Genomic DNA, 12,032 nt, shown 5'->3' on the forward strand with positions numbered 1-12,032 from the left:
CGTCATTCCCTTGCACCGGCCAAGTCCTAGCCAAGCCTCCCGGTGCATCCTTCCTCCGCCACCCCCTCCCCTTCTTCCCTCAGCTGGGCTCGCGCGGCGCAGCCGGAGCAGCCAGTGAGAGCAACATCCTGGAAAGAGGGGGGAGCATCGCCACCCCCCAAAAGGGAAAAAAGGCCCCACCCTGACACGTTTTGCTGTTTGCAAGTCCCTCGCACGCCCCCCGCACCTCCTCCTAGCGCTCTCGCCCCCCCCCCCCCCGCCACCCAGCCCGCTGCGCGCACATCAAAGCGCCTCTCCGCCGCGCACAGTGGCCGCGGCTCACTAATGGGATTGCAGGCTGGTGCCTGGCTCCGCTGCTGCTGCCGCCGCTGCTCGCGCTGCTGCTGCTGCCGCCGCCCGAGCCCGAGCCCGAGCCCCCGCCAGCCCTAGCCCAGAGCCGCCGCGCCCGGGGGCCGAAGCCGCGGCGATGATCCGAATCTTTCCGGATTTCAGCGTGCAGGTGACGGCCGCGGCGGCCGGCGGGGCGGCCGCGGGGGTGCCGGCCGGCGCGGGCATGGGGAGGGCCGGCGCAGCGGCCAACGGCACCCCGCAGAACGTCCAGGGCATCACCTCCTACCAGCAGCGGTGAGTAGTCCCGCCTGGGCTGGGATAGTGCCCCCCGCCCCGGGGTGCTGGGGTGGGACTCACTTTGCCTCCTGTTTTGTGTCTTACAACACACATGCACATTGCCAGGGTTCACTTTGCCTGCCCCTCGTTCTACAGATGAGGAAGAAAAACACACTTCACTTTGGTGGATTGAAAAGCACTCCAGTGCACTAGCGAAGTTAAATCATGCTTTGCCCTTTGCCTGGCTCCCAAATCCAGAGCCTCAGCCCCGAGTAGCGGAAGAGTTGCAGCGAAGTCTGAGACGCCGCACAAGGTGCTTTTGCAAAGTTTAGGATCCTCTTCCCTTTCTAGTGGAATTTTCTCATTGCCTCAGCCGGATGCGTACCAACGCAGACGGACAGCCAGGGGGGCAATTGATCACTAGAGGCTGATTGATCATTTGTTTCCAAACAGAATAGGAACGATTTTCACGTGTAGCTGCAGACTTGCAGTTCTACATAATAGTGTTATCATGTCACCTGTTACTAAAGGGAAATACAGCAGGAAATCCGAGTCTCTTCGGCGTTGTTAAGTATTCATCTTAAACGCATTATAATGCAAATGGTTAAGATTCAGGGATACAAGTTAGGAAGCAATTTTTACCAAGTCAGGCTAGGTGGTGAGAAGCAAGTTTTAAAGTATCGTTTGTATTTCTCCTAAAAGTATTTATAGATTTTTATTAAAAATAATGGATGTGACATTAAAATAGTAATTTGTTTCAGTTAGGAAAGAAAGGGAAAGCAATTTACCACCACCAATAGCTTTAGAACCCTGAAGTTTTCCTTGAAGGACAACTTTTGATGTTCCAAGATTTTATTGAAAATGTAATCCACGAAAATGCGCTGAGAAAAACTAACAATGTACTATGCAAGGTAAACTCCCCATTTGTGGGGCTTGGTTTTATAAAAGATGGAAGAAAAAAGAACACATGAAAGTGTGAAATTAAATATTTGTGTTTCCCAGATTGCACAAGATTAAACATCTGAGAGATTTGCCAGTGGATATTTAACTTAAAATATACACAATGCATAATTCAAATAACAGTTCCTATTTTTACCTTGTATTTCAAACTTCATTGATTTGAGAACCTTTGATTTGAACCAACAGTATTTAAACTGAGAAGGTTAAGATAATCTATCACTGCCATATTTTGTTCCTTCCAACCAATGGCCCAGTGACCAGAGCAGATTTTGCATAACTCGTTGAGTGTTTTCCAAGTTGATGCCCAGTATTGCAAATTTTCTGTAGAAGACTTCATTATATGCTCTGTGTACTGTCTGAAGTGTTTTTTTTTAAGAGTTTGAAAAATAACTCAAAAGAGGCTATTCCTTGTCAAAGAGATTTTTGATTTATATTATTTTAGTCTTGTTTTACTTCAGTGATTACAAGAACCTTGAATACAAAAGATCTGGGAATCTTTCAAACATAAAAGACTAGAAAATAATTAGATTTTTCCTTTTCATGGTTCAGGTATGTTTTTTTTTTTTTTTTTTTTTTTTTTTTTTTTGCCACTTACACAACATTTAAATGACAATGGAATCTGGCGGTCACTTTAGGAAGTTCAGGCAATGGTCACAATAGTAGGGTCTGTGAAGTAGGGAGTCAAGGGTCAGAAATGTCAGCTGACCTTTGGACGATTTCAGGGACCTGAGCTAACCTATACCACATAAATCGGGCATAAATGGGTGGGGAATTAGGAATTTTCTGCCATCAGGTTTGCTCTGAGGGTGGGTGTTGTCCTTTACCATAAAGATCCTCAGAGACAATTTTCCCTTAAGGCAAGAGCACCAGGGGCAGTCCCCTGTAGTCTGCCACCTCAACACTGAGAGCTGCACTGGTGCTTTTTACTTTCAACTTTGCATTTGGACCCCTTATTAAGTCTCTGAATCCCACTGCAGTTCTAAAGACTAAGGCTATTTATTTATTTATTTTTAGCATCTGTAAACTTCAGCCTTTGGGGTGTATTATTCCGTCCTTCGATTTTTATATTATATTGACAGAAGAGGAGAGCTGTGAAAAATATAGCCTTCTTTGATTTCGTTAATCAGAGATAATGATACCTGTTACTGTCTTTTAGTTAAAATTGGGGGGCAGCGGGGTGCAGAGAGTGAGCCGTTTAGGGCAAGAAGGTCATTGGCAGGTGTTGGAGGTAGGGTCTGAGTCAGGAGTCCCCTGTCCTCTGGCACCTCAACAGGATTGTGGGGTTCTGAGGGGCAGACTTAGTTTCTGCTTGGATTTGTTTCCATCTGGATTTGTTAAGTGAATGGTGTGACATATCATTTTATCAAAAATTATTTTTAAGTACTTTTGAGGAGTCTGCCAAGGGAGTGACAGCAGTGGGAGTTTTTCAAGCGAAGACTGGCCTGTTGGGAGAATACAAGCTTCTCTCATTTGCCATTTTTGGGCAGAAACGCCCTAGACTGGGTGTCCTGGAGCCAAAACTTTGAACTGGCAACTTTTTCCCTTCTCTGCCAGCTCATGTATGTCTTGTACATAACACTCTCCACCCCAGTTCATTTCTCATTCTCATTTTCTCCTACCTGTAGAGTGTACTTCAAAGAGAACTTAAACACCATCACGCAGATTAAACACCTCTACCACAAAAAACATTTATGTGTTCGTTGCAAGTTTCCAACTCCCAGCCCTACTTTACGGGAGTCATAGAGACCGAATGGAAGACCCCTTTTCAGGTCTTTTTTTCTTAAGTTTAAAGTCAAATGCAGAACCTCACCCAGGACTGATGTTTTCCATCAGGCTCTTTCATTCATTCAAAGTGGAAATGCTTTGGGAGTCCTTTCTACTTGCCTGGTTGACACATGGCAGACCCAAGTCTCTACGTAAAAAGCTGTCCACTCGCTTCTGATTGGTTTAGTGGAGAAAACGCTCTGATCAGGGTCTACCCAGGTAACAGGATTCTAGCGCGGGCCCTGCACTGAATAGCCAAGCCTTTCTCTAGGCCTTGGTGAACTGTCAAATGTGGGTGCGGCTAGGCTAGATCCCAGAGGGCGGCGGTCCAGTCCAAGGTCCCGGGACCGGAGTCGGGAGGGCTTCCGTTTGCGGGTTTAAACGCGTGGGGGTTCACCTGTGAACCCTGGGGTCTGCACTCCTGTACGTCCGTGACTGAAGCAGATGCTCAGGCTTTGGAAACGCTGCTGAGAGCGCCGGAGCCACAAGGCGCTTGTGTTGCTGCTGCTGCGCCGCCCATGGGCCTCTGGGGCCCGCTCGCTCGGGCCAGCGCGCCCCCCACCCGCATTAATTCCCGCTGCCGGCAAGGAGCTCCCAGGACTGCGTCCTGCCCCAGCTTGCTCCCGAAGCCTCCCAGTTCCTTTTTCTGTTTCTTTCTTTACTCCTGGCTGCAATACTCCAGAGAAGGGAAGTGTTTGAAACTGCAACTGAGTGGCGTTGTTGCGCCGGCAGCAGAGCCTCCCAGTTCTCCAACGAGAGAGAGAGAGAGAGAGAGAGAGAGAGAGAGAGAGAGAGAGAGAGAGAGAGAAAGAGAGAGAGAAAGAGAGGAGAGAGAGAAAGAGAGAGGAGAGAGACAGAGACGAGGGACGAGGAGAAGGGGGGGGTGTGTGTCTGCGTGCGAAAGAGCGCTCTGGAGCAAAGCAGCTGGAAAATGCCCAGAAATACTTTCACAGCGGTCAAGCTGGAACCCCCTGGGTGTCCTCCCCCTCCCCGCTCCTCCCGGCTTAGGCCCCGCGCCCCCCGCCGGGAGGGTGTGCGCCCCACCTGCCACCGAGCAGCTCCGGGTGGTGGAGGGGGGGCGGGGGGGGCGCGGGTGGCGGCGCGGGGGTGAGAACCCGGAGGCGGCGGGGCCCTGGGCCGGGCTGCCCGCGGGACCGCGCGGCCGCCTCCCCCCTCCGCCGCCTCCCCCTCCTCCTCCTCCTCCGCCGCCGCCGCCGGTCGCCTGTCTCCGCGCCGGGCAAGCCTCGGGAGCCCGGGCCGCCCGGGCCGCGGGCGCTCTGCGGCGCATGGACGGCGGCGGCGCCGGGCGAGCAGCGGGAGGAGAAGGCGCAAGCGGCGGAGGAGGCGGCGAGCCGCGGCGTGGAGCACCGGCGGCGCGAGGGGACTGCCGGCCGCCTGCGAGGCTCCGGCCCCACTACTTTTCCGTAGCCTCCCCGCCTCAGCAGCACGGCCGCCGCCGCCGCCGCCGCCGCCGCCACGGCCACGGCCACGGCCACGGCCCCGGCCCCGGCCCCGGCCGCCGCCCGCCGGGCAGCCCCGAGCGCCGCGCACGGCCTCACTCTCCCGCCACCCCACGCACACGCACACCCCCGCCCGCCCACGCCCCCCACCCGGGAGGGGGGAGAGAGGCAAAAAGTAAGAGAGGAAAAAAAATAGCAGGAAGATGGCGCCCACCAAGCCCAGCTTTCAGCAGGATCCTTCCAGGCGAGAACGGTAACACTTTTCTGTTTATTGAACCTGCCGCCCGGCCGCTGCTCCCGCCGCCGCCGCCGCCGCCGCCTCCGCCGCCGAGGGCCCGGCTTAGCCGCCAGCCCGCCCGCCTCCTGGGCCGCGAGCCCGCGGGGACCTCGTCTGGGCGCAGCGCTCGCTCGGGGCCCCGCGCATTGTCCCTGCGGCGGCTGCGGCAGCGAGCGGTTCCGGCGGCGGCTGGGCTCTCTGAGCAGTCGCACCTCCTTGGCTCCGCGAATAGTGACTCGCTGACAAAAAAAAAAAAAAAAAAAAAAAAAAAAAGAAAGAAAGAAAGAAAAGAAAAAGAAGAAACAGAAAAGAAAAAGAAAAACAGATGCGAAGGCGCTGCCGTGTGACGGGAGCAGCGGCGAGGGTGGGGGGCCGGGGATCCCCGGGGCCGCCGCCGGTCCCCTGGCAGCTGCTCTCGAGGAAGGGAATGAAGCTGGGGAGGGGGAGGGAAGGCGCGAGGAGGGGGAGGAGGCGAGGAGCGGGAGGAGGAGGCCGGGGGCGGGGAGCGCAGAGCTCGCGCCAGGCCCGGAATGTGTCGCGGAGGGGTCGGCTCCGGCTCCGTCTCCGTCTCTGTCTCCGCGCGAGCAGCTAGGCCCGGCCGAGCCCAAAGGAGCGCTGCTGTCGCCTCCCCGCCGCCTCCTCGCCGCCTCCCCGCCGCCTCCCCGCCTCCCGGGCTGCGCCCTCCGCTCGGCAACTTGTGGGTCTCCGGCTCTGCCCTCGGCTCTCATCTTTCCTTGCTCTCCATACCCCTCCCAAATGAAAGAGAAAAATAAAAGAGAAAACCCTCAAATCCAAATAAGCAAACAAACAGCGAGATCCAAAATGTGTCAGCAGTTGGAGCATCTATTCCCCGTTAGTTACTGTTTGTGGATCTGTGTTTTAAAAAGTTCCTGGTGAGAATTGCATATCCAGGCGAGGGGCTCACTCGAGCATGTCTGTTTGAAGTTAGTTAAACTAGTACAGCCACAGGGAAAGGGAGTTTGTGTTCAAAATACCCTTAACTGTCCTACGTGAGTAGCATTGATAGCTTTTCAGAGTAACTCAGCACCCCTCCCTGTCACCACCAGCTTGGTTTTCCCTCCTGCTGTCCACCCAGCCTACTTTCTTTGGAATCCTATTTACTATTAATTGGTAGCGTTAATGACATTAATTATATATAGCATATTGGTTTGAGCAAAGTGGATATCTCTTTCTGTCTCCGAAGAGGAAAGGCGCAGTAGGAAGTAGGAAACGTTACCCATTGATTCATAAGGAAAACAAATACAATCAGAGATATGCACCCCCACCCCTAGCAGGCGCGTTGATTTTCCTGAGGCTTAAGTGAACTTGAAAAGAAGCCAAGAGGTGTGCTTAGTTGCAAGTTTTAATTATTATAACATAGTTTTATTTTTGATTCGACATAGTATTTAACCTATAGCTTACATCAGAAGACAATAAGGAGATATTCACACATCCATTCATTTAAAAAGCTTCTATTGTACTGTTGCTTATTTCTTTCATACAATAGGGAAGGCAGAATTGTCAGGTTTAAGGAAATACTTTGGTTAAGTAGATACATAATTGACTAATTTTAAACTCTAGATGATTCTGTAAACATCATATATCACAGGGTAAATCATACATAATCCAGTTTTTAAATATGTTAAGTGTTTACAGCATTAACAATTGCTCCCAAACTGTTGAAAATCTGACAACTCATATAGCTAAAATGAGCATTTACTTAAGAAGTATTAGTGTTTCATGAAGAATTCACATATTACTTTACTCTTGTAGTAGAAAAAATAATTTCTCAGAGCATTGTACAAGGATTTTAAAAATTATTTTTTATCTAACGTGATGATGAGTACTTTTTGAAATCAGAAGTTTATAATTGATTTTCTTCATTTTCTCCTCTTCTATCCCCTCTCCTCCCCTCCTTCCTCCCTCCATCCCTCTTTCCCTTCCTTCCTTCCTGCTTGCCTGCCTTCCTTCCTTCCTTCCTTCCTTCCTTCCTTTCTTCCTTTCTTCCTTCCTTCCTTCCTTCCTTTCTTCCTTTCTTCCTTCTTTCCCTCCTCCCTTCCTTCTTGCCTTCTTCCCAGTCCTGTTGTTAATAAATGTATTTACTGGGATGGCCCCAGTAATCTCTCTAGCAGAGGCCTATTTGTGTGCCATTTTGGGAATTTCTCTGAGATAAGAATCTCAGAGATAGAATTAATTTCTAGGGGAAACTTCATAGCCTGTGCATGAGTGCGTTCTTTATCACCTGTCTCCATTTGGCATTCGAAGAAGGTAAATCAAAGTGTGCGATTTGTTATTCTGCTCCACTTGAGAGCTGAACTAAATAACACTTGGTCTGAAATTCTGATTGAAGTTGTACGAGGATATACTGTATTTAATTTAATGCCCTTTAATAGCATCTTCTTGTTCAGCTTGGATGCTGTCATTTTAAAGGTTGGATCTGAGAAGGTTTAACCTGTGTGGAGAAGGAGGAGTAATACAGTGGGGTAGGGGGCAGAAGGAGCCTTGTAGAAGATAGGAACTAAGCCTTTCAAAAGGCAATAACCGCAAACTTGGCCCGTTATCCAAACAGTTGTTTTATGCCCCAAGGGTTCAATTTTTTATCAGGGTTTTAGATGCTCTTAACACTTTAAGTGTAAACATTACACATGTAAGTTGATTTGGTTTTGAAATGAGAAATGGGAAATCAGATGGTTTGTTCAGAGGGAGCTGTTTTTCATACTTGCTTCAAGTAAGTAATTCCACCTCTACTTTCACATTGTGCCTAGAACTTGTTGGTTAATAGTAGTATTTCCCTTTAGCAGTTGAATACAAATATGTTTATAAAAGATGACTTTCTGTGGATATGTTTTAAATCGTATCCTCCTATTTATTTTTAAAAATCGTTTCCAAATCATTGATTTTACAGAGGCATTTATGGACAGTTTATTCTTTACTGCTTTTCAAATATATTAGTAATCAGAAACTTATAGAGAAAAATATATCTTTTGAATTCTATTATTTATTTATGAAATGTCTAACCTGTGTATAGTAATACAGTACCAAAGTCATTTCCTTATAGTAATGTTTATAATATAAATTTCAGAAAAAGAAGCCTGTTCTTGATAATGTCTTTGGTTATTATTTAGTGCTCCTTAAATTTCTCTGAATGATATATACAGAAAGTGCCTCCTTAGAGTCTGAAAGAACTGAAAACCTTGTGTACATAAACTTGTTTGATTTTCTTTAAACTCCAATAGACTGCAAATTATATAGTACTACCATGAAGTTTTTCTACTATGTGGATGTATAACCAAGAAAATTAGAGAAGTGTCAAGCATGTGATTTGCCCATGCTGGTTTGCAGACCATATCCTATTAGCACAAGGCTTTTGGTTTAAAAAGTAAAGGTGGTGGTGGAGACTGTTTTTTGGAGGTATTTCTATTTACAGTATAAGCTTAAACAGGGTGATAGATGATTATTTGCGTTGTCTAACACTTGCTTATATATATAAATAGCTCCACAAGATTGCTTAAATGATAATCGAAAATATGAAATAGGATGGCCTTCATATTACAAGGCCAAGGGTCTACAAATGGAAAAACTGAAATAATGAAATATTTCCAAGGCAACAGACTGTCAACAAGAACTGTAATGCATGGGCATATCATAGATCCACCAGAGAGGATATTAGATTGTATAGCTCCACAGCCAGGAGTTATAATGACCTTTATTATGTAAGACCCTCCCACATTACAACATCCTTTCAGCTTTACAATTTCTGATTTATAAATTGAAAGGCATATGACTACTCCACATATGCAATATGCCAGTCACTAGATTTGATTTGTTACAAGGAGCAAATGAGCAAACTTGAATTCAACATTATTTGATGCTTTTTTTTTTTTTTTAAGTTACATGAAGTATTTTCAGCAACTAGTGATATTATTGGTAAGGTTTTGGTTCCTGGTTCTTTATATCCTCTTAAAAATATGGCAAAAATTATGTGTAATTACCATCTCAGCAATGAATTGGTAAGAATTTTGCTGTACTTCAAATATAATCCACAAATTGGAGAAGTTTGATAATTTCAGTCATGTGAATTTTGATTTTCCCCTGCAATTCTTCTACCCATTGGCTGCCCTTATACTGTAACCTAGCTATTTTATGGGAATGCCGGAAAAGCTATGAACCACTTGACTCCTTTTTTCTGTGCCAAGTCCTGGTCTGGGATTCAGTGGTATGTCAAAATTGTGTCTGTTTGAGGTGGGACCTGCTGCTAACATCCCCTGCTCTGTGGTGAGGTCTTCTATGGCTTCTGTAAAGCAACGCTTTTGGGGAAGCATTATTTATTTCCTTAAGCTATAGGGATCATTTATTTATTTATTTATTTAAGACAGAGTCTTGCTCTTTCGCCCAGGCATGCTGGTAAGCAGTGGTGCAGTCTTGCACCTCCGCCCTTCAGGTTCCAGCGATTCTCACTGCAACCTCCACCTTTCAGGTTCCAGCGATTCTCCTGTTTCAGCCTCCCAGCCTTCCAAATAGCTGGGATTACAAGTGCATGCCACAAAACTCTGCTAATTTTTATATGTTTAGTAGAGATGGGGTTTCACCACGTTGGCCAGGCTGGTCTTGAACTCCTGACCTCAGATGACCCGCCCACCTTGGCCTCCCAAAGTGTTGGGATTACAGGTGTGAGCCACTGTGCCTGCACACATGAAAACAGCACACATGAAAACAGAACTAGCCCCCACCTCCTCCATGCTGTGTTTACACAGTCACTTTTTCTGCTTATAACAGTTAATCATTCTAATTGATATTTTAAAGTTCTGCATTGTATTTGGGCTGCAGCCTAACTTCAGATGTTTCATAGCCATGTCTTTAACTGCTTAGGATGAATAAGGCTGAAACTTAGTAAATAAGTTATTATGTTAAATTTTAGTTCACTAAATGTTATTCTTTAAATTTTAAGTGCTATCAAAATTATAATGGAATTTGTGAAACTTTAAATATATAAATCTATGACTAGTAAGAATTAGAATTTATGGGAGAATCCAGTTGTTTGCATTCGATGATGTTAGTATTTTCCAGTAAATAGTGGCCTTTTTTCCCCCTCATTGGTCAGTGTAATAAACCAACTGTAACTGAATGGTATTTTTACTGCCCTGGGCCTCATTAGTGTGAATAGCATGTTTGCACTATTAAGTTTGATAGAATAGTTAGAATAATGTGTAGTAATATTAGTACTGTTACAGTGCATAAACAGGACATGGCTTAGTAAGAATAAAGTAACTGCTACTGTGTCTGAAATGACTAGGCAGTGACAGCATTAAACAATACTTGAAGTTTTTTGTATACATTTGTAAAACATGTCTTGATGAATTAATTGAAATACAGTGGTCTTGTAGTATATTAAATCAGGAGAAGCAAGATGAAGATCTTATGTTACTGTGACCCACAGTTCTCCTGGCCCTAGACTGTAATGATTGATTGGCTCTTTCATTCAGCATCATTTATTGAACCTCTACCATGGACCATGGTGATATGTGCCAGATACAGTACTAAATATATACCTTGTAAGAGCAGTTGCTTTGGTTATAGGCTTGCTGTTCTATTGGATATACAAAATATTGTAGAGAGCCAGAAAATACCTAAAAGAGTAAGAAGTAATGAATTCATAGAAATATATGTCTTTCGATCTTTTTTCACTTCTATTAGCTTAGTATTCTGGGAGGATAGTTATTCAACTTGTAAAATATTTGTAATTAGTGACTGTAAAGTGATTAGAGGCTCTTGGAGGAAAGAGAAAGAAAAGATGGTATGTAAATTGAAGTGAAATTACAGCAAAATTTATAAAAGATGGGATTTAAAAATAAAAATAGATTATGATGATGATTATTATAATAAACATTGGACACTGCCATGTTTCAGACACTATGTTACATGCTTCACAATAATTTTCTCTTGAGTTTTTCCACTGACCTACAAGGAAAGTGCTAATATCCCCATTTATGCATGAGAAAATAGAGGTTTAGCGTTCCCAAGGAATGATAGTTAGGGACTCAATTCAGGTTTGTCTCTCAGGTGAACTTGGGCAGTACAGTCTTTGTAGAAATGTATCTTAACACTAGTGTGGAAGGGTCTGCATTTTCAGACTGTCCAAACTCAAAGATTTCTGAGCCAACATCAGAGAGTTCCAATGGCCAGTTCACTGTGGGTAGTGAACGATAGCCCTCTGTTTTGGTCCTTTATCAGATGTTTGGAGAAATACAGTGTTTATGAAGTTAGAGAAAGAATCAATACTGAAAGCATTCTTACCTCACCCTTTACTATTCCAGTAGTTTTGTGGGCAAGCTCCATAGCTATGCATACTTTAGGGCAGATTCATAGCTGAGTAGTGTCTGAAAAATCAGTTTGCCACATACATATGCCTCTTTGGTCACAGCATATGAAGTTCTCAAGGCTCTCTTCTGCTCGTATATATAATTCATGGCTCAGAGTGTGCCACAAGTTTGTCTAAAGATTATAGTTGAAGCATTTTTATTTTGTAATAGTTTTGCCACTGGTTGTAGAGAAATAGTTTCATAAAGCTTTCTGAATAACTCATTTTAGTACCTAACTGTATTTCTGGACATTGTCTTTTGAAATATATGAGGATTTGTACAAGTTGGCCTCCTGCCAAATTATCTGGCATTATAATAATGGCAGCAAGCATTCATATAGCACCATGGGCTAATAGACAGGTACTCTTCTAAGAGCTTTACATGCATTAATTCATTTAATTAAAAACATAACATGTTAAAATGGACCACAATAAATACATAAATGGTAAGTTATTATTTAGTCCCCCATCCCCACAACACACACACACACACACACACACACACACACACACACAGTCATCTTCAAGAAGGGAAAGTCAGCCTTTGGTAGCATTTTTTCCTTTATGCCAGGAACCCTAGGGGTTGGTCTGATATGTAACAGTTCTT

At 45.4% G+C, this 12,032-nt stretch overlaps 1 protein-coding gene across 14 annotated transcripts in view; it reads left to right on the forward strand.

The window, feature by feature from the left end:
* Window positions 1–304: 304 nt before the first annotated feature.
* NPAS3 (neuronal PAS domain protein 3) overlaps window positions 305–12,032 on the forward strand; it is an 870,070-nt gene continuing 858,342 nt past the window's right edge. For 8 of the 14 annotated variants that reach the window (XM_035262010.3, XM_035262012.3, XM_035262011.3 and 5 more), the window contains exon 1: window positions 305–624. In XM_035262010.3, the coding sequence (XP_035117901.2) occupies window positions 467–624 (158 nt within the window). In that variant the 5' untranslated portion in view covers window positions 305–466. Of the gene's footprint in view, window positions 625–4,859; window positions 5,044–12,032 lie in introns of those variants that run through there. The other 6 variants (XM_035262016.3, XM_078334762.1, XM_035262018.3 and 3 more) reach the window with 5 other exon arrangements.

Source organism: Callithrix jacchus, chromosome 8 (assembly GCF_049354715.1).
Source record: "Callithrix jacchus isolate 240 chromosome 8, calJac240_pri, whole genome shotgun sequence".
NCBI lineage: Eukaryota > Metazoa > Chordata > Mammalia > Primates > Cebidae > Callithrix > Callithrix jacchus.